Raw genomic sequence first — 22937 nt, 5'->3', positions numbered from 1 at the left:
AAATTTTAAAAAACCAATTGTTAATATCTTTAAATTCTTTTATTAAATTTAATAATGTGAATTTTAAAATTAAAAATATATATTCATTTAGTAGCCATCGTATGAGTCGAAATTTATTTTGGGAACGAATTAAATTATATATTTTACGATAGTAAAAATACAACTTCATCGTTTAATAGCCTATATATTTATAATTTTTAAAATGTTAAATTAAATTTTTATCATTTTGGACATCAAAGTGTAATTTTATTGTTACTAATTTAAAACTTTATAAATTATAAATAGCCTAAATTAAAAATTTACCATTTTAAAAGGGCCTCTAGGTCTCCACTATGCTCCGCCACCAACTAGCAGCCATGTAACCAAAAATATTGAAATAAAGTTGAATTTAACAAATAATTTTAACGATGTTAACTTTTAAAAGTTAAATTAGCATTTAATCAAAATAAAATATTTAAGTTAATCAACAACATTGTAAAAATTAAGATATGGAATTACCTAAAAAATTTATTAATATAAACATCAAATTTTAAATTCTAGTGTAACACATAGGTTAAAATTTAAAATTTTACCATTGTTATATAATTTTTAAATTTAAGTATTGCATAAGGACTAAAATTGAAATTTAACTATTTTCATATATAATGCAAAAGGAAATTGATCCACGTGTCGACCAGGAAAGGTCCAAAGATCCTTTTACAAAAAAGACCTTCATTTTATATCTGGTTATATTAATTAATTAACTAAAATATTAAAAATTAAAGGTATAATGTTAAATTTAGCCCTTAGTATTTTTTTTGTTAATTTAGCCTTTTTTAGTTAAATTTGATCCTCAATATTTTAAAAGAGTCAAATTTGGTTATCAATTTTTGAAAAAGAGTCCAAATGAATTTTTAACAAAAATATTAACTAAAATGTTAATTTTTCAAATCTGAAAATCTGCATGACAATCTATGTGTACTCTATGCAATTTTTTAAAATTTTTATGAACTTTTATATATATTTTTAATTTTAGTTTTGGTTTTTTATATTTTTGAATTCTTTTTACATGACAAATAAGACAAATGATGTTATGTTAATATGATATGCGCGTGGATTAACATGCAAGTTGTTTAAAATTAATGTTTTAATCATTATTTTCATTAAAAAGCGATTTGACTTTTTATTTATTTTTTACTCAACTATCTTAAATTTTTAGATGTTTCTATTTTAGATTAATCAACTGGTGACTTACAAGATAAAATTGAATAATTAAATAACTATTTTATAAATTTTTATGATTAAAGGATAAAAAATATATTAATAATTGAGTACCATTTTGCAACTTTTATTGTCGGTGACAAAAAAGAGAAAAACAAAAAAGTCATAGTAAAGATCAAGTGAAATGCAAAACTTTACATCAGATAGATACACGTCATGGCCATTGATCATTTTGATCCTCACGTGGTGTCAACTAGTCTTTATATACCCTTTACACGTCATGGCCATTGTTTTTGTGTGGTGTCAGCTACGGCTAGTCTCTCTCTTTCTATATTTTTTTAAAAGGTTAGAACTTTTTGTATATTTAAAATTTAGTCTTTTTTATTTTTAATTTATGGAATTTATTCTCTCTATTTTTTATATTTCAAAATTTAAGTCTAATTATTTACCCCATTAAAATTATTTAGTTAAATTCATTTGTGTAACACACTAAAAAATTACATGGCTGATGTGTAAAAAAATTTGACGTTATAATGAACTTGAATTTAACAGATGGATTTTAAAAATGTTAACAACTAGGCTTGAACTTCTCAATTTTAAAAGTACATGGATTAAATTCATTTAAATAGGCGTAGGAAATAAATTTCAAATGTACAAAAAGTACAGAGATTTTAATTATATTTTAACCTATTTTTATGCTAAATACATAATTCATAAAGGGTAAACTACATCTAATGTCACTAAACTATTAATAACTTTATATTTTGGTCACTCAACTTGAAAAAGTTATAAAATGACAACTAAACTATTCGAAAGCTTTCATTTAAGTCACTAAACTTTTTAAATTTTTTTATTTAGGTCACTGGGTTATTAAGTTTTTTCTTTTACCAGCTAAAAAGATCCAAGTGATGATTCGATCGATTAGTACCCATCGACAAATAGCAGAGCATACCAGCTTAGACCCAAATCGATCTGACAATCAGTATCGGAGATCGAAGGAAAAATCTATTTGAATTTTGGTTCGTAAATCCGTGACATTCAAAGCTATTTTATGAAAAAAAAAATGAACTATATAAGAGAAGTGAAATAATAGTTTTTAATTATTGCAGACAGTGCAAACATAGAAATTAGAAAGTTGTATAATAATGATTTTAACAACTCCGTAACTTAAATAAAAAATTTAATTACATCGGATATAATTACTAATAATTTAATATATAAATTTACTAATAATTTAATTACATCGGATATAATTACTTTTCGTACAAAAGTTACAACAAAACGGATCCATCAAAGCAAAAGAAAAAACCAACAGCAAATGATAGGAGCCCAAAAGGAACTTGAAATCCAATCCACAAAGAACCCTGCATCTAATCCATCGTTCTTGTCTCGTCTTGCATTTGTTTATAAACAACATCTTTTGATGACTAATTATTTCATAATTATAGTATTCGATGTATTTTATTTTTATTCTCATCAAAATTAATCTTATTGTAGTAGGAGTGAGCTTTCGTCGAATCGAGTGAAAATTTTTGAATTAGTTGAGTTAATGAGTGTTATTTTATCATCTTAATTCTATTTGATTTTCTTTCCGTATCAAGTTAAGTGAAATTGTTCAAGTTAAATTAAAAATAAAAATGTCAAAATAAAATCCATGTTAGACACGTAAATTTAAAACCATATGTACTTGCAAACTCTTCCAAAACAAAATAAGAAAATAAATTTAAGATACTTTAGAATAATAAAATTGAATTAATGATTTACTTGTTTAGGTCGTCAAAATTATTATTTTGGAATTTTTTAAAATAATTAATTTTTTTAGAATTTTGTTTTTAAAAATATAAAATTTGGGGATTTTTATAAATATTTTGAATTATTTTTGTTGAGAGAGACCAATTTGTACATTTTAGAAATTGACAAGAACCAAAGGGTATTTATACCAATTTGTTATTTCAATTATTCGAGTTATTCAATTATAAAACTCAACTCGACGCATTTTATAAAACTAATCACATAATTTAACTAGATGCATTTAATTGCTACCATTTAAACTAAGACTAAAATTCCAAAATTCCAAAAGTATAAGGACTAAATTTGATCAATTTGAAAAGTAAGAAAAAAAAAACTAAAATTGACCAAATCAAAGTATATGGACTAAATCCATAACTTACATAGAATACATGGACTAGTAGCAGAATTTGACCAAAACAATATTATTAGTTGATCAAATATGGTTAAATTTCTATAAACTCTAATACATCCAAGCAAGGCCCAATCATTGTTAGATGCCAAGGAAGACAAGCATAAATTGAATGAAAAATTTGTCTTTGATTACCAAGAATTACGTGGAAGACAAGTTAATGTCTCCCCAGCCCATGTGATGTCTTCTTATCGTTGATTTAGCTTTATATTATTATTTCAGTCAACAATAAACCTAAATTTCTTTGAATTTAACAAAAATAATAAAGCATACTTAACGTGGCTAGAAATTTATTTAATTCACGGAAGTAATGTTGATCCAGCGTTAATTTGATTAATATAAATATTGTTGTCAATGCAGGAGGACGTAGATTCGAGTACGTTAAAGCGTATTATCTTTCTATTTATGGGTTGAGAAAGGGCTATACCTAGTTTAACTAGGCATTTAAATAAGATTGTACAAAAAAAACTTCACAGAGCTAATTACAATTTCAAATTTAGGTATTTAAATAGATATGCCATCTATTTGTCAGTTCGAACGGTCCAACAGATTTGATTAAATAAATCATTAAAATAAAAATATTAAAAAACATTGAAAATAAAGATCAATCGGTTCGTACCGATTCTCGGGTCAACCGGTTGAATGTCTTTGTTTAAATTGATATTTCAACCGATCTGACCAATCAATCCAATCCGGTTCAAACAACATTACCCGAAATCTTTACCTTAACCAATAATTCCAAAGCTTCATATGCATTTTGTCATGGATTAAGAGTCAGCCCTAGTACAATTTTAACATGGTGAATTGAGTTAAATCATATTTTAAATAGTTTTTTAATTATTCGAATCAGTCCAATTCAAATAGAGGTGATCATAGGCCGGACCCAAACAAAATTTTAGGCTCATTTTTTAGGCCCGGGCCCGGACCGGCCCGAAATATGGGCCTAAAAATTTGTCCAAGCCTGACCCAAAGGAAAATTGCTAAGCCCAATCCAGGCCAGACTTAGCCCATATTAAATTTTACAACACCAAAATATAATATTTTAAAAAGAAAATAGCATATTAAAATTTAAAAAGTATATTTGATTAAAAATAAAATATATATATTTAATATATAATTCGGGCTGGGCTCGGGCTAAAAAAGTTTTACTTGAGGCCCGACCTATTTTCTAAACAGACCTTCTTTTTTGCCCAAACTTATATTTCGGGCCTATATTTTTACCCGAACCCTCCCATTTTTCGGGTGGACCGTCGGGCCGGGCGGGGTAACCCAACCCATGATCACCTCTAAATTCAAATTACTGTTCACTATATATATATATATATATATATATATATATTATAAAATATGTTAGACCCTCACGCCTACACATCATCTCAATGCCATCAATACTAATTGTCAGATCAGGTCCAATCTTATTAATTCTTTCGACTTTCCAATCATATAAACTCCGCATCAGGGTACATCTAAACCATATTTTAACCCAAGCCTAAATTAGACAATACCAATAAGATAATCATATTACGAGAGACCTACTCCAAATCCCCATTCTCCTATAAATCTCTCATTTTCCAACATTAATGGGACATGGCACACAATACAAGAGAACAATTATATTAATCCATCACTCTACTAAAACATGATCCTAAATCTTAATTTTCAGTTGATTTCAACACCATACACAATGTGAACTGCTACTATAATTTATATCAACACTTTTTGTAACTTAGTTGTTATAACAAAATGTATTGATAAATATTTTCAACATTTTAAATAAAAAATATTTCAAGATGAATATATATATTTGTATAGACTTGGATTGATAATAAACATTAATAATATTTTATCTGTATATCTAATTTTTATTTTTAATGTCAAATTAATAATTCTTCATAGTTGAAAATTTTTAATTATTTAAGGATTGAATCTAATATTAATATTAAGTTTACGTTTCTTCGGTGATTAGAAAAACGACTTAAGGCTTATCTGGACGGGCATTTATTTTCAGTGTTATGCGTTTAATTTTTTTTGTCTCACGTTATAATATTTAATTTTACTACCACTATTATTTTTACACTAATCGCAAATAAATACACCGCCCATTAGAGCACTTACATTGTACCTATACCTGTCCTTTAAATGACATGACCCATTTTTCTTTTTCCCCTAAAAAACTTCGACTAAACAAGTTGATGCTTTTTCCCATTCATTTTTTTCAAAATATTAATTTTATTTTATTTCTTATAATTTATAAGTTTCCTTCTATTTATCCTTATTTTAAAAATAAAATATTAAAATATTATATTGCATGTTGAATTGATAACACAAATTAATTAAATGAGCTACACAAGTTGACACGATTAAATTAAATAGATTGTAAAACAATATGACACCATATAAGATATAAATTGATCACAAGTATGATATAAGAAAATTTTATTTCTATTTTAAATTTTAAAAATTTTTAATTAGGTCCCTTAAATTTTTGAATTTTTTATTATATCATTTTAAAAACATAGTTAAAGGTCTTTTAAATTTTTAAAATTATCATTAAACTCTTAAAATTTTTAAAATTTTATTAGACCCTCAAAACTTAATTCCAAAATCTATCATTGATTATCCTCTAACCCCAAATTAATTTACTTCGCAATATGCTTTTTTTGTTAAGTCGAAATATTTTTCACTTGCTTCAACCTTAATAAATTGATATTTATATTTTCATGGAAAATTTATTTTGAACCTAATTTCATTTTAAATTGTTAATATTTAAACTCCACTCTAATAACTTTCACTCAACATGACCCTAAATGTTCATCTTTATAAATTAAACTTAAAAAATAAAATATCTAATTAAAATATAAAAAATAAAAATTATAATTAATCATATAAAATTAATTGTACAATTAAAAGAATGTTATTTTGGTACAATTTTCAGACAGATTTTTCGTATATCCTGTTTTGTCTTTTACTAGGATGTTCAAAAGCTTGAAAAGTCAAAGATAAAAGAGTTAACTGCAAACGAGTCAAAAGGATATCCACTTTCCGCCCTCAGTTCAAAGTTATATTGAGAAATAGACCAAATTTTTATATGCAGGGGTGAGTAAAACTCATTCGACTTGAAAAAATTGAAAAAAATTCGAATTTTGAGTTAAACGAATTGAGTTATTTGAGTTATTCGAATTAACTCGAATTTTTTTTTCGAATTTCGAGTTTGAATCGAGTTGAGTTTTTGAATTTGAATAACTCGAATAATTCGAATATCAAACTATAATATTTTACATTTTTACCCCAAACTCCCAAACCTTTTTACTTTTCCCTCAAAACTTTTACTCCTTCCCACTTTCCCCCCAAAACTTTTACTCCCCTCCCCTCCCAACCCCCCCATCTACCCAAAATCCATTTCCCACCAAAATTTTACTCTCCCATTTATTTTTTCTCAAAATTTTACTCCCCAAAACCCTCAAAACTTTTTATTTTCCACCAAAATTTTTACTCCCTCCCACTTTTCCCCTAAAACTTTTATTCCCTTCCCATCCCACCTCTCATCTATCCCAATCCAAACCCTCCCCCCCCCCCAATTTTTTTTTTAATATTTTTCCTCCAAAATTTTACTCCCCCTATTTACTTTCCCTCAAACTTTTATTCCCAAAACTTTTTTATTTTCCCCCTAAACATTTACTTCTCACCCTTTACTCTCAAATAAAAAATCAAAATTATCCAAAATAGTAATAATTTTATTTATATCTACTATTTATATTATTAAATTAAATTTCACATTTTATATTATTTATATTATTGAATTGTTTAGTCATATTGAATATTTATATTAAAATTGAATTATTAATTATGCCATAAAATATTCGTGTTAAAATTTAATATTGGTATCAATTTCACATTTTTTAAAATAACTTTTATTAAAAATCATATTTTTACATTTAATATATTTTTAATTCTAAAATACATAGTGACAAGAATCAAGATAATTGAAACAACTAAGCAAGCAAAGAAGCTAACCAATATATAAAAAATTAATAAATAAATTATGAAGTGATGAAAGTTAATAAAAATTTTGATTAAGGTGGACAAATTTTATTACAATGGGTGACAATGGTTACAAGGACCCAAAATTATTTTTTAAAATTTAATTCGAACAAATATATTCGATTCGATTCGATTCGATTCGAATTTCATCTCACTCGACTCGATTCGAGAAAACTTCAAATAAAGTTAGGATGATAAAATGAGATTCGAAAACTCGATTAACTTGAAAATTTTCGATTCGATTCGATTCGATTCGATTCCATCGAATGCTCACCCCTAGTTATCTGGATTAGTAGGTAGGATTGTGCGTGGTTCGGGACAAGGGTTCTGAGAAAGTGTTTAGATCGATTGAGTCGAAAAGTAATACGAATCAATTCAATTAAAATAAAAAATTATTTAAACCAGTTATTAAATCGATTGATTCAATTTTTTAAAAATATTTTTAATAATTTATTTAATCAAATCATTTATACCAATCAAACTAATAAATTAGTCGATTTAATCATTAGTCCGGTTTTGAAAAGGTTACCAAATTCATACACTTCTTAACAAATTCCTTCTTTTAATATGAACTATGAAGTATCCATTTTATTTAAATTCATGGTTAGGGTCTATTCTTTTAGTGGACCTATAAGATACGAAAGATTAGTTCTTGGATTCGCATCAATGAATACCTTGATAAATTTAAAAAAAAATTTTAAAAATATTACGAGTAAAAGAAATTACAGAAACATTAAGCTTAGAAGAAAATGTTTTTTATAGGTTAAATTCATCATTAGTCCTTGTACTTTGCAAAAGTTATGGATTTAATCTTTATACTTTCTAAATTTTAAAATTTTAGTCCTCACCAAATCATATATGTTAAATTCATTTAGTAAAGTTCTATTACTTCTAAAATCTGATCGTCAAATATATTATCATATGTGTAATGTCATGCCAATTTACTATTTCTACATGTTACTCACTAAAAATCCAATTAATGGGTTAACATCTGTCATTTGCGTCAAGACTAAAATTTCAAAAATTGAAAAGTATAGGGACTTAGAATGATCCAATTGGAGAGAACGGACTAAATCCGTGATTGTACACATAATACAGGACCTGTAAATAAATTTAACCAAATAGATTTAATTGCTGCTATTTGGACTAGGACTAAAATTTGAAAATTTGAAAAATACAGAAACTAAAATAACCAATTCAAAAAATATAAAAACTAAAATTTATCAAATAAAATATATAAAAATTAAATCTACAACTTTGTAATTGTAAGTAATAACATAATTTAACTTTTTATATATAATCACATATACCCTTATCTGTTTTACCGCTTAAAAGAAATTGAAATATTATATGACATGTCACATGTGTATAAAAAAATTGTAGAGGTCGATAATAAAATAGAAATGTCTGCTAGGTTGGGTCAAATCGAGACGGCTCTAGTTGCGCCACCATCAACTAACAATAATAAATATTATTAATATAATAAAAATATAATATCATCAAATATAATATCAATTAGATATATTCAATTATAAAATAAACATCATATTATTAACAAGGTTCATATCCTATTAATTGATTTTTTATTTTCATTTTAAAAATTAAAAACAATACACATTTAAAAGCATTTAAACTTAATTAAATTTTTAATTTTTTTAAAATGTAACACATGTCATTTTATTAAGAAATTATTAGATGAACTATTTCTACCTCATGATTCATGTTCTCTTTCCAATTATTTAATAATATTTCAAAACAAATTTCATGACATTGACACATAATTTTGATGATTTTACTCTAAATCTCGAACCCCGAACTTAACTCAATATCAAGGTTTAGGGTAAAATTACAAAAATATATATTAATGACATGAAAAAATTACAAAATATCATTAAATAATTGGAAAGAGGCAATGGATGATGTGGAGGAAAAGTTCATAAAATAATTTTCCATTTTATCATATTCAATAAAATAATACTCGTAAGAAATAACGCGTAACATACAAATAAAATTAGAAATTTTATGTTGAAAGATCTAGATAAAAATCTAATAATTTTATCAACCATGGACTTGATTTTTTTAACATTAATCTCATTATAGGTTATTATCATATCTATTTTTTTATACAATGACTAAAATTATCCATAGCCTCTCCCAAATTATTAAATAGGAAGATAATGTGCTTCAGGTACTCGAACCTACGACTTCCTATATTGACAACAATATCGATACCAATCAAGTTAAGACTTAATCAGCAATGCCATAAATTTTTAAATTTATTATTATCAAAAATATATATTAAAATAAAACAATAGAAAAATCAGATCATATAGTATTTAATTAGTTTTTGAGTTTGTGTATTATTCTTTTTTCGAAGACGATAATTTTATTTTCTAAAGAAGGTTAACCTCAAGTAAAACAAATATATATAAAATAATATTAATTAATGAGACAAATTTATACACACAAAAAATTACAAATAAATATTCTTGTTCATCAACGTCCCAAAATCTGCCAGGTGTTTTCGTTTCAATATCCTCAAGCCACGTGGATTCTGTCATCCTAGTCCTCGTACGAATGTCTTTTCACCGCAGTACAGTAAATCTGCTGCGCCGCTGATTTTTGTCTACTGAGTCACACATCACGTCATCACCCTAGTTATCCCTGAGTTTGCGGAGTCTCATCCCCGCCTCGCTCGATATCCGACTCGGGAACGGAGATTGTTCCACTCCCTCTTCTGTCCCTACTCAGTATCCTCTTAAACGACAACATTCGAGTCATTGGCGATCTATAAGCTGGACTCGGTCCTGAGTTACACCCACTCGACTCACCCACGAAACCTTCAGTATTTCTTGAAATCTCAATCGACAATTTCCTGCGGTACCCAACGGCCGACGAATCTTCATGTCCTTCCTCGTGTCGACACGTGGCACACAAATCTGAGCTCCGATCGGATCCGGATTCTCCTTCTGACGGTTCATTGATAGTTAATACTAAATCTCCCGGGTTATCAGATACGGGTTTGTATTCTTCGACGGGGGTCCGACAAAGAGGACACGTTGAGTGAGAGTGAAACCACATATCTATACAAGCTAAATGGAAACTATGATTACATTTGGGTAATACCCGGCCCGACTCATTTTCTTCGAACTCCGACAAACAAACGGCGCATTCGAGGGCGGAATCCGGGTGGGTCTCGGAGGAGAAAGTGAAAACCGGGAGCGACTTGAGAACGCGCGCATCTAGTCCGCGATTGGCGGCGGCATTGGAGTTTGGATCAACGTAGAAAACGAACTGCGTTAGCCGTCGATTACGGCGACCGCTGGAACGACGGCGGCGGGAACGTAGGATGTACCAACGAGCGTAGAGATGGAAGATGAAGGCGAGTATAACGACGAAGAACAAAACAACAATGGTGCTGAGCATGATCCTGCCACTTAAGGCGTAGCTGTTATTGTTATCCATGGGAATATCAGAGGAACCACCGAATCCATTATCGGTCTCGCTCATGGCTTTGAAGCTTTTGCAGCTATGGAGTCTGATACGGAATCGGGTCGGACTTTGATTCTTCTATTTAGAAAAGAGAGAAATGGGATGGAAGGGTTTTTAAGTGAAAAGATGAGATGTTCGACTTTCAGTCCAAGAGACGCCTTGGTTGACGGTGGAAATTGTGAATTTGACTTTAATGCCCTTACCCACTTTTCGATATTTTATTTAATATTATTTGTATTTTTAATTAAATATTATTTTATTTGTATCTTTTTTAGCTTTTTTTACATATAAAGGGTAGGGAAATTCTACCGAAAGCTCTTACAAAAGAGCTTAAAAAAAAAAAAAAAAAAAGAAGCTTACCATGAGCTTCAGAAAACAAGAGCCTTTAGATTAAATAAAAATTAATAGTAACAGTTGGATTGCTGTTTGGTCGGATTAAAATTGATTTGATTTGAAAAATTTTATAAAAATTTAAATTTTGAATTTAATAGTTTGAGTTAATCGAGTTATTTGGATCAATTTAAATAAAGAATCAAGTTTTTGATTTAATTCAAATATGAATTACACAATTTGAGTTATTCAAAATCCGAATAAAGAGAAAACTACTTTGTTTTGATATATGTTTACCCAAAGGCAAAGCTATTATATTGTTTATATAGTTAAGTAATTTTGTACTTCGTCTACTAGTTAAATAATTTGTCCATGTAAACACAACATTGAGTATAAATAATAAGATCCGTTAATTCGACTTGACTCGAAATTTTTTGACTATATTCGACTCGATGCAATTGGATACTCACCCCTAATCTTAACGAGAGAGTAATTATTTTGTAACAAAATGATAACGTAAGTGACTAAAACGTAACATTTCAAATATAAGTGACTAAAATATAATCTGAGAGAAATAAAAATGTCTATTTAGTAGTTTATCCAAAAAGAAATCTTCTTTTACGTTAAAAAAACTTCCTCCCCAATTCGTCATTCACGGTCCCTCCTGTCGGCCTTCCTTCCAACCCATTCCGATCGACGCCACCACCGTGTTTGCCGCTCTTCGGCGCCGGTGGAAGCCCGCAGCAGCATCGATGCCATAGGTTCCGTTTAAGGCAACGCTTTATTCCATCCCATGCTTTCCTCTTCTTCATCGCAGTTCTGATCGATCCCGCTGGACATCATCGCCGAGTCTGTCGCTTTCAGACAACTAACGAAGTCCAATACCTCGTCAGTGCCGTAGTTCCCGCTTGGTGCATTTTGGTGGTTCCTCTTCTTCACCGTGGGACAAGCTTACTCCTCTCGACGTCGCCACCCTCTTTTGACTATGGGTAATCTATCAATTCCTTGTCTCTTTTCAATAGAAGTAGTTCGCTTTGGAAACCGTTCAAAGAATCGTCAATGGCATAGCTTGGGATGTTATTTTGAGAAGTAATGCATGTTATATAGTAGTTCAATGACTACTGTTTTCAATGTGCTTCATCTGAGTGATGCATTACTTTCATTTTCCAGAATCAGCAGAGAACTTTCTCCTCGGAAACAATTGAAAGAAGAAGCAGAATTACTGGTGGAGCAATTGATGATTTCAGTTCAATATGCAGCTGTAAGTTTTATGCAGTGGGGACCACAGTGGAGGCTGATAAAATGGAAAAATTTCTATTTAAGTCTCCTATAGTTTAGAAAATTTTAAATTAGTAATGGTAAATTTTTACTTTGGCCACCAAAAATAATAAAAATATGATAAATTCCCTAAAAGTTATAAAGATATTGACTATCAAAATGGTAAAATTATATTTTTACAATCATGAGAATATACAATTTAATTTTGACTCCCCAACAAATTTCTGCCTTCGCATAAATTTCTATTTCTATTGAGTTCTCTTGGTTTTATTTTATTTTGTAAAGAGTTAGATTGTTTAGATTGGAAATTTCAAAATTGACTTCCAAACAACTACAAGAAATAAATATTAACAACGTGAGTCTGTTCGAATTGAGTATTTATGATGTTTAAATTCGATTCAAACACAAGCTTTGCTAAGAATTATTAAATTAAATTTGAGTTATTCTAATCCGATCCAAATAAAATGCGATTACTTGTATTTCATTTATACCCTACATTTCGTAGCCATACATTTCCGTAGAAATGTCAATATTTCGTAATTAGTACGTAAGTAATTAAGCATCAAGTCATATACAAGAAGGGTAAACTATAAAAATAGTCACTTTTGTTTTCCCTCAGGTTATATTTTAGTCACTTATGTTTGAAATGTTACGTTTTAGTCACTTACATTAACGTGTTGTAACATTTTAGTCACTAAGCCATTAATTGCCGTTAACAGTGTAACGGTAAGCTTACGTGACACATTAAACCATCATTTCAAATAAAAAATTTAGGTTAAATCATACAATTGTACCCCATATTTTTTTCATTTTGAACCATTGTTCCCCAATGTGTAAACTTACTTGGGGTGTAGTTTACCCAAAAAAAAAGAATAAATTAATCCAACATCGGGGCAGCTAACTACTGTGGAATAAGATGCAGCGAACATTGTTGTAGTGAAATAAATCAGTATGTTTACACACAAATTTGATTTAGGGTTTGAAACCCTAATAATGACATGTTAGGCTAAGCACCTATTATCCTTCCCACATGCAAGGGTGTGATTGAACATGATCTCATCATTGTTGGTTGATTAATAATTAATAATGCAATATATATTATATGAACTTCCAAGTTTCAAAACAAATAAACAGATAAGAATATACCCATAAAATCACAACAAATTATATTTTCGTTGAAAAAATGAAAACAATATAATATTTTAATAATTTAACTGTTAAATTTATTAATAAAATTATAATTCATATATGCAAAATTTTAAATTGCTATGATATTTCCATCATATTTATCCAAAATACTATATTAATAGATTTTTCTTTTACATAAAAAGATAATTTGCATGATTTAAGTGCACATGAGATAGGTGAAACTGATTTTTATTAAAATTATAAACTTACAACAAGCAATGTTATCATACTCAGACCAAGTTAATTGATTGAATAAACAACTAGTGATTTAACTGACAACATATAGCTGAGAATAAAGAGGACAGCTATGAATTGGTAAAAATCCGTGGACCAAGATGAAAAATGAACTGAAAATCATATGAACCAAATTTAAAATATATTTTGATTTTTCTTTTCATATTTTGGCTAATATTTATTGCCCAAATTCTAGAATTTGTGTTTATTAATTTCTCTAGGTCTTTTTTATTCTTTTATTTAATCATAGATCAACTGGCATTCACCCGTTAAATCTATTAAACCAAAAATCGATAGTATGATCAGCTTGACTATCGATCCAATTTACAATAGAGGCGAAAGTGTCTTTGAAGTTCATTATCAGCAACCAGGGACTTGCCTATATCCATGTCTTGAACACTGAGTGTCGCATTCACATACTTAAACAAAAATGACGTCTTATGTCATTTCGAATCCTCTTTTTTCTTGAAACATGTATATCCGACACTTATGACTGAAACTAACTCAGAAGAATTATTGGATATGTTAATTTAAGCTGAAACTTAAAACAATTCATGTCACTGAATTATTTGTCTTGAACTTTTAAGCAAAATCCATAAAATCAGGCAAGTTTCAAAAGCCAACAGGCATTGGTTTCTTCTGAGTTAGTTTCAGTAATAATCACTGCAACTAACATTGCGTGTCAATAATGATGATGACTCCATAAACACGAGATTCACAAAGTACTATATATAAGAAACTTTATTGACAGAATACCTGAAAAGATCCAAGTCCAGTCTCTTTTGCTTGGTTAGCTTCAATGGCAGATTGTGCCATTTTTTATGTCCTGCTGCAATTGCATCAGAAAATGAAAGGGTAACTTGTGCTTTCAACAGGCAATGGTTGCAGCAGTGCAGATGCACTAAGCTCAAGTACTCCCTGGCTTTTGGCGTTTTCCAACGTCGAAGCAAACATCTACCAAGCCTGTTATTCCGGCAGTTATCTTTTGGCCTACCTTTACAGGGCCAACACCTTGTGGAGTGCCTACAAAAGTGAAATCAACAGAGTGCCTAATTAAGACTTAAATTGATGAAAATGTTGTATACAATAACTAGCGTTTAAAATCAGAAGTTTGATAAAAAGGACGAGAACAAATGGGGTATGCTAGAATCTATAAAGAAACCTGTATCTAACACATATCCGAACATGAGTATAGGTATATGATCCTTCTAAAGACACTACAAACACTTGAAAATCTTGGCAAAAATTGAACATATCAATGTTGGATACTCGCAACCAAATCCAAATAAAATAGGGAAAAAATAAAGCACCGAACCAACCAGTCATGCCATATCTATTGGATGAATGATACATGAAAACAGAATATAACAATCTAAACATGCAACAGAATCAGGCAAAGAGTTCCATTAGGAAATGTATGGATCATCAACATGAATGAGATCCCACAATAGAACATACCCCCTGGAAAAGAATTCGGTTTTTTTGCCAATGGATTCAGCTCTTTGATCAATATGTTAGTTTAAAAAGGAATAACCAGATAACATGTTTTAAGTTTAACAACTAATGTGAAAGAAGAAAATTTGGGGGAAAAAGGGAATGCTATTTAACCTGTTAATATGGTATCTCCTTCGAAAAGGGTCATTATGGAACTTATGTGACTAATAAGGTAAGGAATCTTAAAGATCATATCCTTGGTGGAACCCTTTTGTCGTATTTCATCATCTACCTGTGATGAAAATGCACCTAAACTTGATTAGTTTGGGGGAAAAAGATAATTAACTTGAAGAATTCCAAGTGTACACAAAATGAACGCTGAATAGCAGAATGCTGGTATATAAACCTTTAACCAGAGCTCCAAGTTGTCGGGATTGGGCACCATGGACACTGAAAACTACAGAAAACTTTTCATTCAGCAAACTTTGGAAGATATATATATAACATTATAGAACACCATGGGAAAAACAGCTATTCTCCTCAGTCCAACTTGGATGCGAGTGTTAAAATATGAGTATGCATCCAGCTAGGATATGTTCAACAGTCTTTTCAAGAATTTTATACATTTAGAGAGCTCTTGGAGGATCATATCCCATACTTATGATCAGATATGTGTTGGACACAACCACTTCAAGAAATGAAGGGTCAGAGCAACATTGTTCGATATTGATTATTCCTGAGCAGCAAATGTAAAGCTCAAAAGACACACTCATCGTCTAGTCAAAGAGCTTGAAAATTAATTTGGGGACATAATGTACTTCAGAGAAAGGAGAAAGATGAAATTATTTCAATCTTATTTCTTACAACAGAACTGATCGGAGTGAAGGTGTCCTGCCCTTTAGCAACTGTCCATGGAAGACCTGCAGACTGACAAAAGTGATAAGAAAGGAACATCAGTAACTCAAACAATAAACAAGTAGAATAAGAATCATGGCAAGATGCATGTGATGAATAAAGATTGACATATAACTTAAGATCTGCCATTAAAGTAGATGGTTGAGCCTACAAGCTTTTTCTTTCCATTGATCCTGTAACAACATGGTGTGGCAATCATCCAAAAGGAAAATCGTTGCATTTTCCAGAGAATTTCAGTTACAAATGCTCTTAACCAGAGAATTAATTACAAAGAACTTTTGAGGTTTCATGAAGGCTAAATGATTTGTGGACTTTATGTACTTGTCTCTAATGTGTTGATCCCATTCTCATTCTCCAAAATACGTACCAATGGAATGAGTAAAAAATAGCCAAAGAAAAACTGAAACTGTAGAACATCAGAGGCAACATAATGGTAACCCCACTATTAAAATACTTCATTTAAGAATTTCATAGTAATAGCAATACAAGTCCTACCGGAAAACAAATCATAACTTGATATCCTCTTGTCTATCAGAGCAAGGATTTGCCTCAGTGGAAAAGATGATTCATTCGGATGTGAAGTAATAAAACCTTTACAAAATGTACATGAGAGCTTAATATGACTAAATGTTATACCTTCGCAACAGATTGGATTTCCCTTGCAGTCATATCCAACGCTAAAGCATAGCCTGAAGCAGACGAATGTAGCCATTTTAGCATGAAATTGATAATTTCATCAGTCTATGTAAATTGTTAATGTGCAAAAAGGGGGGAAAAGTAAATGAAACGTATTAACATCCAAGGTTTCCCATCAATTTTACAACAAAATCAATCATAAACCTTTGCAAAAATAATAAGAGAGCAAACTAGACCTTCTAAAGTAAACTACACAAATACAAAATCAAGTAGTAATAAGCACATCATTTGCTCCATTACAGTTAGAAAATTTGCTATTGGATCAATTTTAGTCTCATAAAAAATGGGGTCTTTAGGGAACCAGTGATAGCAAAAACGGGACCAATTGGTCAGTTGAACCAGTTCACTCGGAAATCAGTGACCTCTCTGGTCCGGTAAATCCCAAAAAAACAGAGAACCAATGAACGAGGAATATATCTATTTAACCACCGAAAGTGTTGGGTACAGTGTTTGAACCTCGGAGACAGGGCCAGCCATGAAATCCGAACATAGATTGTAAAATAGACATGAAAATACAAAAAAAAAAATATTTAACCAATAAAAACGACAAAAGAACGGACTAAACCAGTACAAAGAACGGACTAAACCAGTAAAAACTGGGGTTTGGTAATTTTTTATTAAAATTACTTTCGCAAGTGATTGGAATTGAACTTATAACCTCTTATTCATATGTATCAAACATTATAGAATCAAGTCTAACACATGCTTTTATTAACTAACAATTACGCGATCCAATTCTTATTTAATAACAAAATCACATATTTTAGCAGAAAAAAGGATATCTCGAGAAGCGAGATCCTAAACCCACTTTCATCTCGAGCTTATCAGCCCCTAAGCTTTCCCTTTTATCACAGAAAACACAGCACAAATTCCGTCGGTTTTAATGAAAAAAGATTCGAATTACCTCCAACATAGTTCATGGCAGTGTTTTCAGGCACATCCCGAGCCGTTTTTCCGATCACGACAGCAAGTTCAACTTCATAATCCAATGAATTCAATGGATGTGGAACCTCAATTGTACCTCCATTTTCCAAATAAGATGATGTCGGCTTTAAAAACAGTACTGGTTCCTGGGAAACCAGATTTCCACATCATATTTAGTTCATAATTGGAAACAAACCAATTAAATCTTCTCTTTGAATAAGATAAATGGGAATTAGATAGATACCTTGGGGACGGCGTTGCCGAGTTCTTTGGCGTGCGCTGCATAGTTGCGGCCCACGCCGACGATTTTAGTCCCTAGTTTCAGGAGATTCTGCAAAGATCCTGCAGCCGCCATGTTTGTTTTTTTTTTTTTGGCCTTTCTGGGTTCAGAAATTTGAAAAAGGAAGCATGGAAGTGACCAACAGAAGCGTGCTTTGATGAAGTTCCAATTTGGATTTGATATTTTAGGTAAAAAGACCACTATGGTCCCGCTCAATTTTAATATTAGACAAATTGGTCACTCTCAAAAAGTATACCTATTTAAACCCTATCAAATTTCGCACATTAATTATACATATTTTTATTAGTTAATAAAAAATTTAGCTTTAAAATTTTATGCATCTTATCAATTTCATCTTGATTTAATAAATTTAGTCACCAATGTTTATCGTTTATCAAAATTTATGCAAAATATATAAATATTAAAAGTTAAATTTATTATTAAACCAATTAAAATTATATAGAATTAAAAAATTTCATGTCATGATTAATTCTTCTTATTTACTCACTTTCAAATTAAAAAATTAAATTATTCTATTCTTTTAAAAGATTATTCTACTTTTTAAAAGAACTGATTTATCCAATATTGAAATTGCTAGAGATTAAAATGTTATTTTTAGAATTATTTTAAAATAGTAATTAACAATAAAAAGTATATGTTAAATATAAAAAATTTCAACCAACTCATCTTGTTGTCGAACTAAGCGCGAATGTGTATAGATGTTTATTTTGGTGAATTACAATAGGAAGGTAAAATGCTAACAACAACATAACTAGAACCTACCTAAGCCACACCTGGAACAGTGAACATCCTAACCACCACAGGTTCAACTTATTTAGATTGCAATATAATGGGTGGTGGAGATTGCTTCATTCAGCCATTGAGAAACTGTGCTTAAACTTTCAGTTCAGTCAAATAGATATCTCTCTCAATTTCAACAGTGTTTGCATGACAAACAATAGCCTCGTACAAAATTCCATGTTTCCCACAATACAACAAACAATGACAAAAATTATCAAAACAATGTTTTCTTCTCCACTTGACAAAAACAGTACCATGATATTATCTTTCTGTCCCCACATCTAAACACCCTAAAAAATTCCTTACTTAAGCGTCTCTTTTTTTCCTTGAACTGATGTTTTAGTTTTCTGTTACCTGATTATCAGTTCGGTGGTTGTTCAAAGCGGACAGGGTGGAACCTCGAGGGTTGTTCCAGCTTGAATTTGACCCCATCCTATTAGACGCCAGTGCTTCTCCACGCGTCGACTTAGTGCAATCTTCTCTCCCTTGCTGGTGCACACAGGAGATGTGAGTTGCAGCTTTGCCAAATCGTTCTTTACGGCTATGACCCGAGCCCCAGTCGACATGGACCCGATGTTCAACATTAGGATCTCTCCCTTGGCCAGCTTTGACACTTTTCCCTGCCTTTCTGATCCCTTCGTCCTAACACCAAGAAGCCTTCGAAGAAGGAAGAAGTTTACCTACACGATAAGACAAGATGCATGCCATCGGTGTTTATTTTCACTTTTGTTAGCAGGTGCAATAGTATATATGATAATTATTCACCATGGCAGCTGACATTGACAACATCGAAACAGAATAAATTATCAGCACTTCGCAAACCAAACCCATCTCCCTCTCTGAAAGGAAAAAGGAGGGAAACTATGCATGCCTTGAATATGTAGAACATATACATGATTCACTGCTATGACTTCATAATCTAAATAAAGCAAGGAAGGTAGCAAATATATATAACCATCTTAGCAAACAAAATGCGAACCCCTGCTAGAAAAATTCAGCACCTACCTCAAGCTCAACAAAAACGTCTGGGAGTGACCCAACCTCTCCTAGGACTTGACCCACCAACCGATCAGCACGTGTTAAAGTTGGGTCCATAGTTGTTCCAACACCGATCAGGCCTCCGGGAACAGCAAATTGTAGCTCATTTTGTTCTGCATATAGTGAGACTATTCTGGAATAGATAGGTGTGCATTTGATGTTCCCATTTTCATCCTTAACAACAATCCCAGGACGAACTTCAATAAATTGGTTCACCTTCAAAACACCCTGAAATTAACAAATATTTAAAAACTAATAATGAATACAAAACAAAGCTACATAAGCTCACTCTAAATCCGTTCTCTGGCAACTACCAAATGATATAAGTTCCTTATTTTGAAAATTTACTATTTAAATCAATGCTATTTCTTTGAACATAGACCTCAAACACTGTAAAAGACAAGAATGGAACAAGAAGAAAAAGAGAACATCCCAAACCAAAACATACCTGGAGTATACTTCCACCAGCAACGCCACCTTTAATCTCATCCACCTCAAACCCTGGCTTATTGACATCAAATGATCTGATGACAATCATGTTAGGGGGTGAGATGAAGTTTCTCTCAGGAATGGGGATCTTCTTAACAATGTACTCGCACACAACATCAATGTTATATTTTAGCTGTGCAGAAATCGGTACCACTGGTGCGCCATCAGCTACAGTGCCCTGCAATGAATATGTTTAGCCAACAGAATTAGAAGAAAAACAAGAATGAAATATCCCATCTACTTTTTGTTGTAAATAAAAAAGGGTAAACCTGAATAAATTTCTGAATTGCTTCATGCTGATTGATGGCTACATTCTCTTGAATAAGATCAACCTTGTTTTGAAGAATTATAATATGCTGGAGTCGCATGATTTCAACAGCTGCCAGATGCTCAGAAGTTTGAGGTTGAGGACAGCTTTCGTTGGCAGCTATGAGAAGTAATGCACCATCCATAATCGCTGCTCCATTAAGCATTGTAGCCATGAGAATGTCGTGACCCTGATGGAAACATCGAAGATAAGCAGTACACTAAATAGAAAACAAGTGCAACAAGGAACACATAATCTCCTTATTTCCAAACCGTAGCACTACAGACTTAGGACCCTACCGGGCAATCTACAAAAGATACATGTCTCAACAATTTCATCCTGCAGTTTTCAAAGCCAGGCACGTCACAAAGAGGACTATCCTCCTTTCCACTTCCGTATGCCCTACAAATACAAATTTCAGATCAAAGTTGTACTTGTTATTAATACTCAAGAAATTGATAAAGAAAACAATCACTAGGTATCTACCTACTTGAAGCTCATAGGACGAGGGCACCGTTCATCTTCACATTTGTATATCTTTGCATTTGCATATCCAAGCTTGATAGTAATATTACGCTCCAACTCATTCTTAAAACGAACAGTCTGCAGGAAAAAAATATGCACAAAGCACACAAAGCATGATAGTTACATTTACTACACTACAAAAACAAAAAGTACGAAATAGTAAGCGGACTCTCCAAAGGTAACTTCTCATATCCTGGTTGAGTACCATTGATTGAAAATAAGCTAATTACCTGAACGCCAGATATTGCTTTAACAACTGTCGACTTCCCATGCGCCACATGCCCTATGGTGCCTGATGAATAGAAATCGAAATCAAAGTTTCAATAAATAAAGCCAGGAGCAAAGACTAGGAGTTAGTTTTGACAATAACAATTTGGAACATTAAAGATGTGCAGTACAAGTAGGAGCTCAATACCAATGGAGTTTGAACATTACCTATATTTATAGTAGCTTGGCGCGATATAACTTCTGGAGATAACGGATGCAACTTAGTTACGTCCAGTTTACTTAAGTCTTGCTCCATCAAACCTTTTCTCGACATTTCGGCTGATATTAACAACGGTCTTTATGCTTCAATATGAACTACAATCCAAACCTATCCCGAGAAAGGAAATCATTACACTTCATATATAAGCAAAAAAGCCGCCAATTATAGGAATCTAACAATATAGAAAAGAACATTCAACAAAACCCTAACAAATCGAATAAATTACAGAACAGAAACCTTAAAGCTCCGTTCCTACAACCTAGGAAGGAAATACACGACAAACTGCATACTTTGATCGCAAGGCCTTTCCTTGCGAAGCTTTTGATATGAAGCCTCAAATGGAGAAGAGGAAATTCTGGATTTTAATGAGAGGAAAAAAGGGGCAGTTTTGCTAAAGATTTACTCCTAATTCACTGCCCCCAAAACCCTAAATACAGTAAATCACCAATGCTCGAATTTGAAGTTTCTCTGAACTAAAACCTTCAGACAAAAAATCTTAAAAAAGTTCTCCGAAAAGAAGAAAAATGGAGAAATGATATCGCCATTAAAATCAATCAAATTATAGACAATTTGAACAAAGGCAATAAAATATCATTAAAAAAGCATAAATTAATAGAAATTAAAGAACGAACCTGATCGGTGGAGATTTTTTTTGCAGAGAGAAAACAAAGAAGCACAGTTGCTAGGGATAGTAAATACCTTTAAGTGAAAATAAGTCAGCTTGGCAAGGGTACTTTTGTCAATCTAGTGATTATGTTGGGTTGGGCTGGATTTGGCTTCCTTTGTTGAAGAAAAAAAAGCCCATATCCCTTTGAATTTTTTTTGGTGAAAACTCTCTTCCATCCCTCTCGATTTTAATATTAAAGAAATCAAAGTAATTTAACCCATTTAAACTTTGAAAGTAAATATTTAAGAATACGTTTTTCCGTCAATTTTACATAATTTTGATTAATATAATAATAAATTTAACTTAAAAATTACACATTCTATCTATTTTTATATATATTTTCAAGCTAATTTTTTATGTATTCTTTTTGAACTTTTTTATTTTTAAAAAGTTTTTTAGATAATTTTTAAA

General features: G+C 31.0%; 3 protein-coding genes across 4 annotated transcripts; all 3 read right to left on the bottom strand.

Annotated features, from left to right (window-relative positions):
* Positions 1–9855: 9855 nt before the first annotated feature.
* Positions 9856–11089, bottom strand: LOC105775215 (RING-H2 finger protein ATL2). Its single transcript, XM_012597752.2, has one exon. The coding sequence runs from the start codon at positions 10949–10951 to the stop codon at positions 10100–10102; it is 852 nt and encodes a 283-aa protein (XP_012453206.1). The 5' UTR covers positions 10952–11089; the 3' UTR covers positions 9856–10099.
* A 3072-nt stretch (positions 11090–14161) lies between these two features.
* LOC105775205 (probable acylpyruvase FAHD1, mitochondrial) lies at positions 14162–18346 on the bottom strand. 2 transcript variants are annotated; one of them, XR_008195173.1, is made up of 8 exons: positions 18177–18346; positions 17913–18078; positions 16949–17001; positions 16262–16324; positions 15804–15854; positions 15572–15689; positions 14720–14986; positions 14162–14382 (listed from the first exon to the last, which is right to left on the bottom strand). XR_008195173.1 is itself a non-coding variant. In XM_012597743.2 (7 exons), exons 1-7 carry the CDS (start codon positions 18285–18287, stop codon positions 14871–14873), a joined length of 678 nt encoding a protein of 225 aa, XP_012453197.1. In that variant the 5' UTR covers positions 18288–18346; the 3' UTR covers positions 14678–14870. The 2 variants fall into 2 exon arrangements, 1 of the variants encoding a protein (XP_012453197.1); XM_012597743.2 differs by lacking the exon at positions 14162–14382 and having other exon boundaries at positions 14678–14986.
* A 772-nt stretch (positions 18347–19118) lies between these two features.
* Positions 19119–22556, bottom strand: LOC105775161 (uncharacterized). Its single transcript, XM_012597693.2, has 9 exons — positions 22492–22556; positions 21808–21967; positions 21603–21664; positions 21338–21450; positions 21147–21249; positions 20810–21037; positions 20500–20718; positions 20019–20279; positions 19119–19693 (listed from the first exon to the last, which is right to left on the bottom strand). Exons 2-9 carry the CDS (start codon positions 21911–21913, stop codon positions 19391–19393), a joined length of 1395 nt encoding a protein of 464 aa, XP_012453147.1. The 5' UTR covers positions 21914–21967; positions 22492–22556; the 3' UTR covers positions 19119–19390.
* Positions 22557–22937: the final 381 nt, after the last annotated feature.

This window comes from Gossypium raimondii, chromosome 1, assembly GCF_025698545.1.
Source record: "Gossypium raimondii isolate GPD5lz chromosome 1, ASM2569854v1, whole genome shotgun sequence".
NCBI classification, from domain to species: domain Eukaryota; kingdom Viridiplantae; phylum Streptophyta; class Magnoliopsida; order Malvales; family Malvaceae; genus Gossypium; species Gossypium raimondii.
The sequence above is the reverse complement of the archived record's forward strand: the minus strand, read 5'-3'. Positions and strand labels throughout refer to the sequence as shown.

What these genes read in the sequence shown, in the direction of transcription:
- LOC105775215 (XM_012597752.2), bottom strand. Translation starts at nt 10,951, where the DNA reads ATGAGCGAGACCGATAATGGATTCGGTGGTTCCTCTGATATTCCCATG.
- LOC105775205 (XM_012597743.2), bottom strand. Translation starts at nt 18,287, where the DNA reads ATGGCGGCTGCAGGATCTTTGCAGAATCTCCTGAAACTAGGGACTAAA. An exon ending in TCGGCAACGCCGTCCCCAAG is followed by an intron (nt 18,079 to 18,176) that starts GTATCTATCTAA and finishes CTGGTTTCCCAG; the next exon opens with GAACCAGTACTGTTTTTAAA. An exon ending in TGCCATGAACTATGTTGGAG is followed by an intron (nt 17,002 to 17,912) that starts GTAATTCGAATC and finishes CGTCTGCTTCAG; the next exon opens with GCTATGCTTTAGCGTTGGAT.
- LOC105775161 (XM_012597693.2), bottom strand. Translation starts at nt 21,913, where the DNA reads ATGTCGAGAAAAGGTTTGATGGAGCAAGACTTAAGTAAACTGGACGTA. An exon ending in AAGCAATATCTGGCGTTCAG is followed by an intron (nt 21,451 to 21,602) that starts GTAATTAGCTTA and finishes TTTTTCCTGCAG; the next exon opens with ACTGTTCGTTTTAAGAATGA. An exon ending in CAATTCAGAAATTTATTCAG is followed by an intron (nt 20,719 to 20,809) that starts GTTTACCCTTTT and finishes TATTCATTGCAG; the next exon opens with GGCACTGTAGCTGATGGCGC.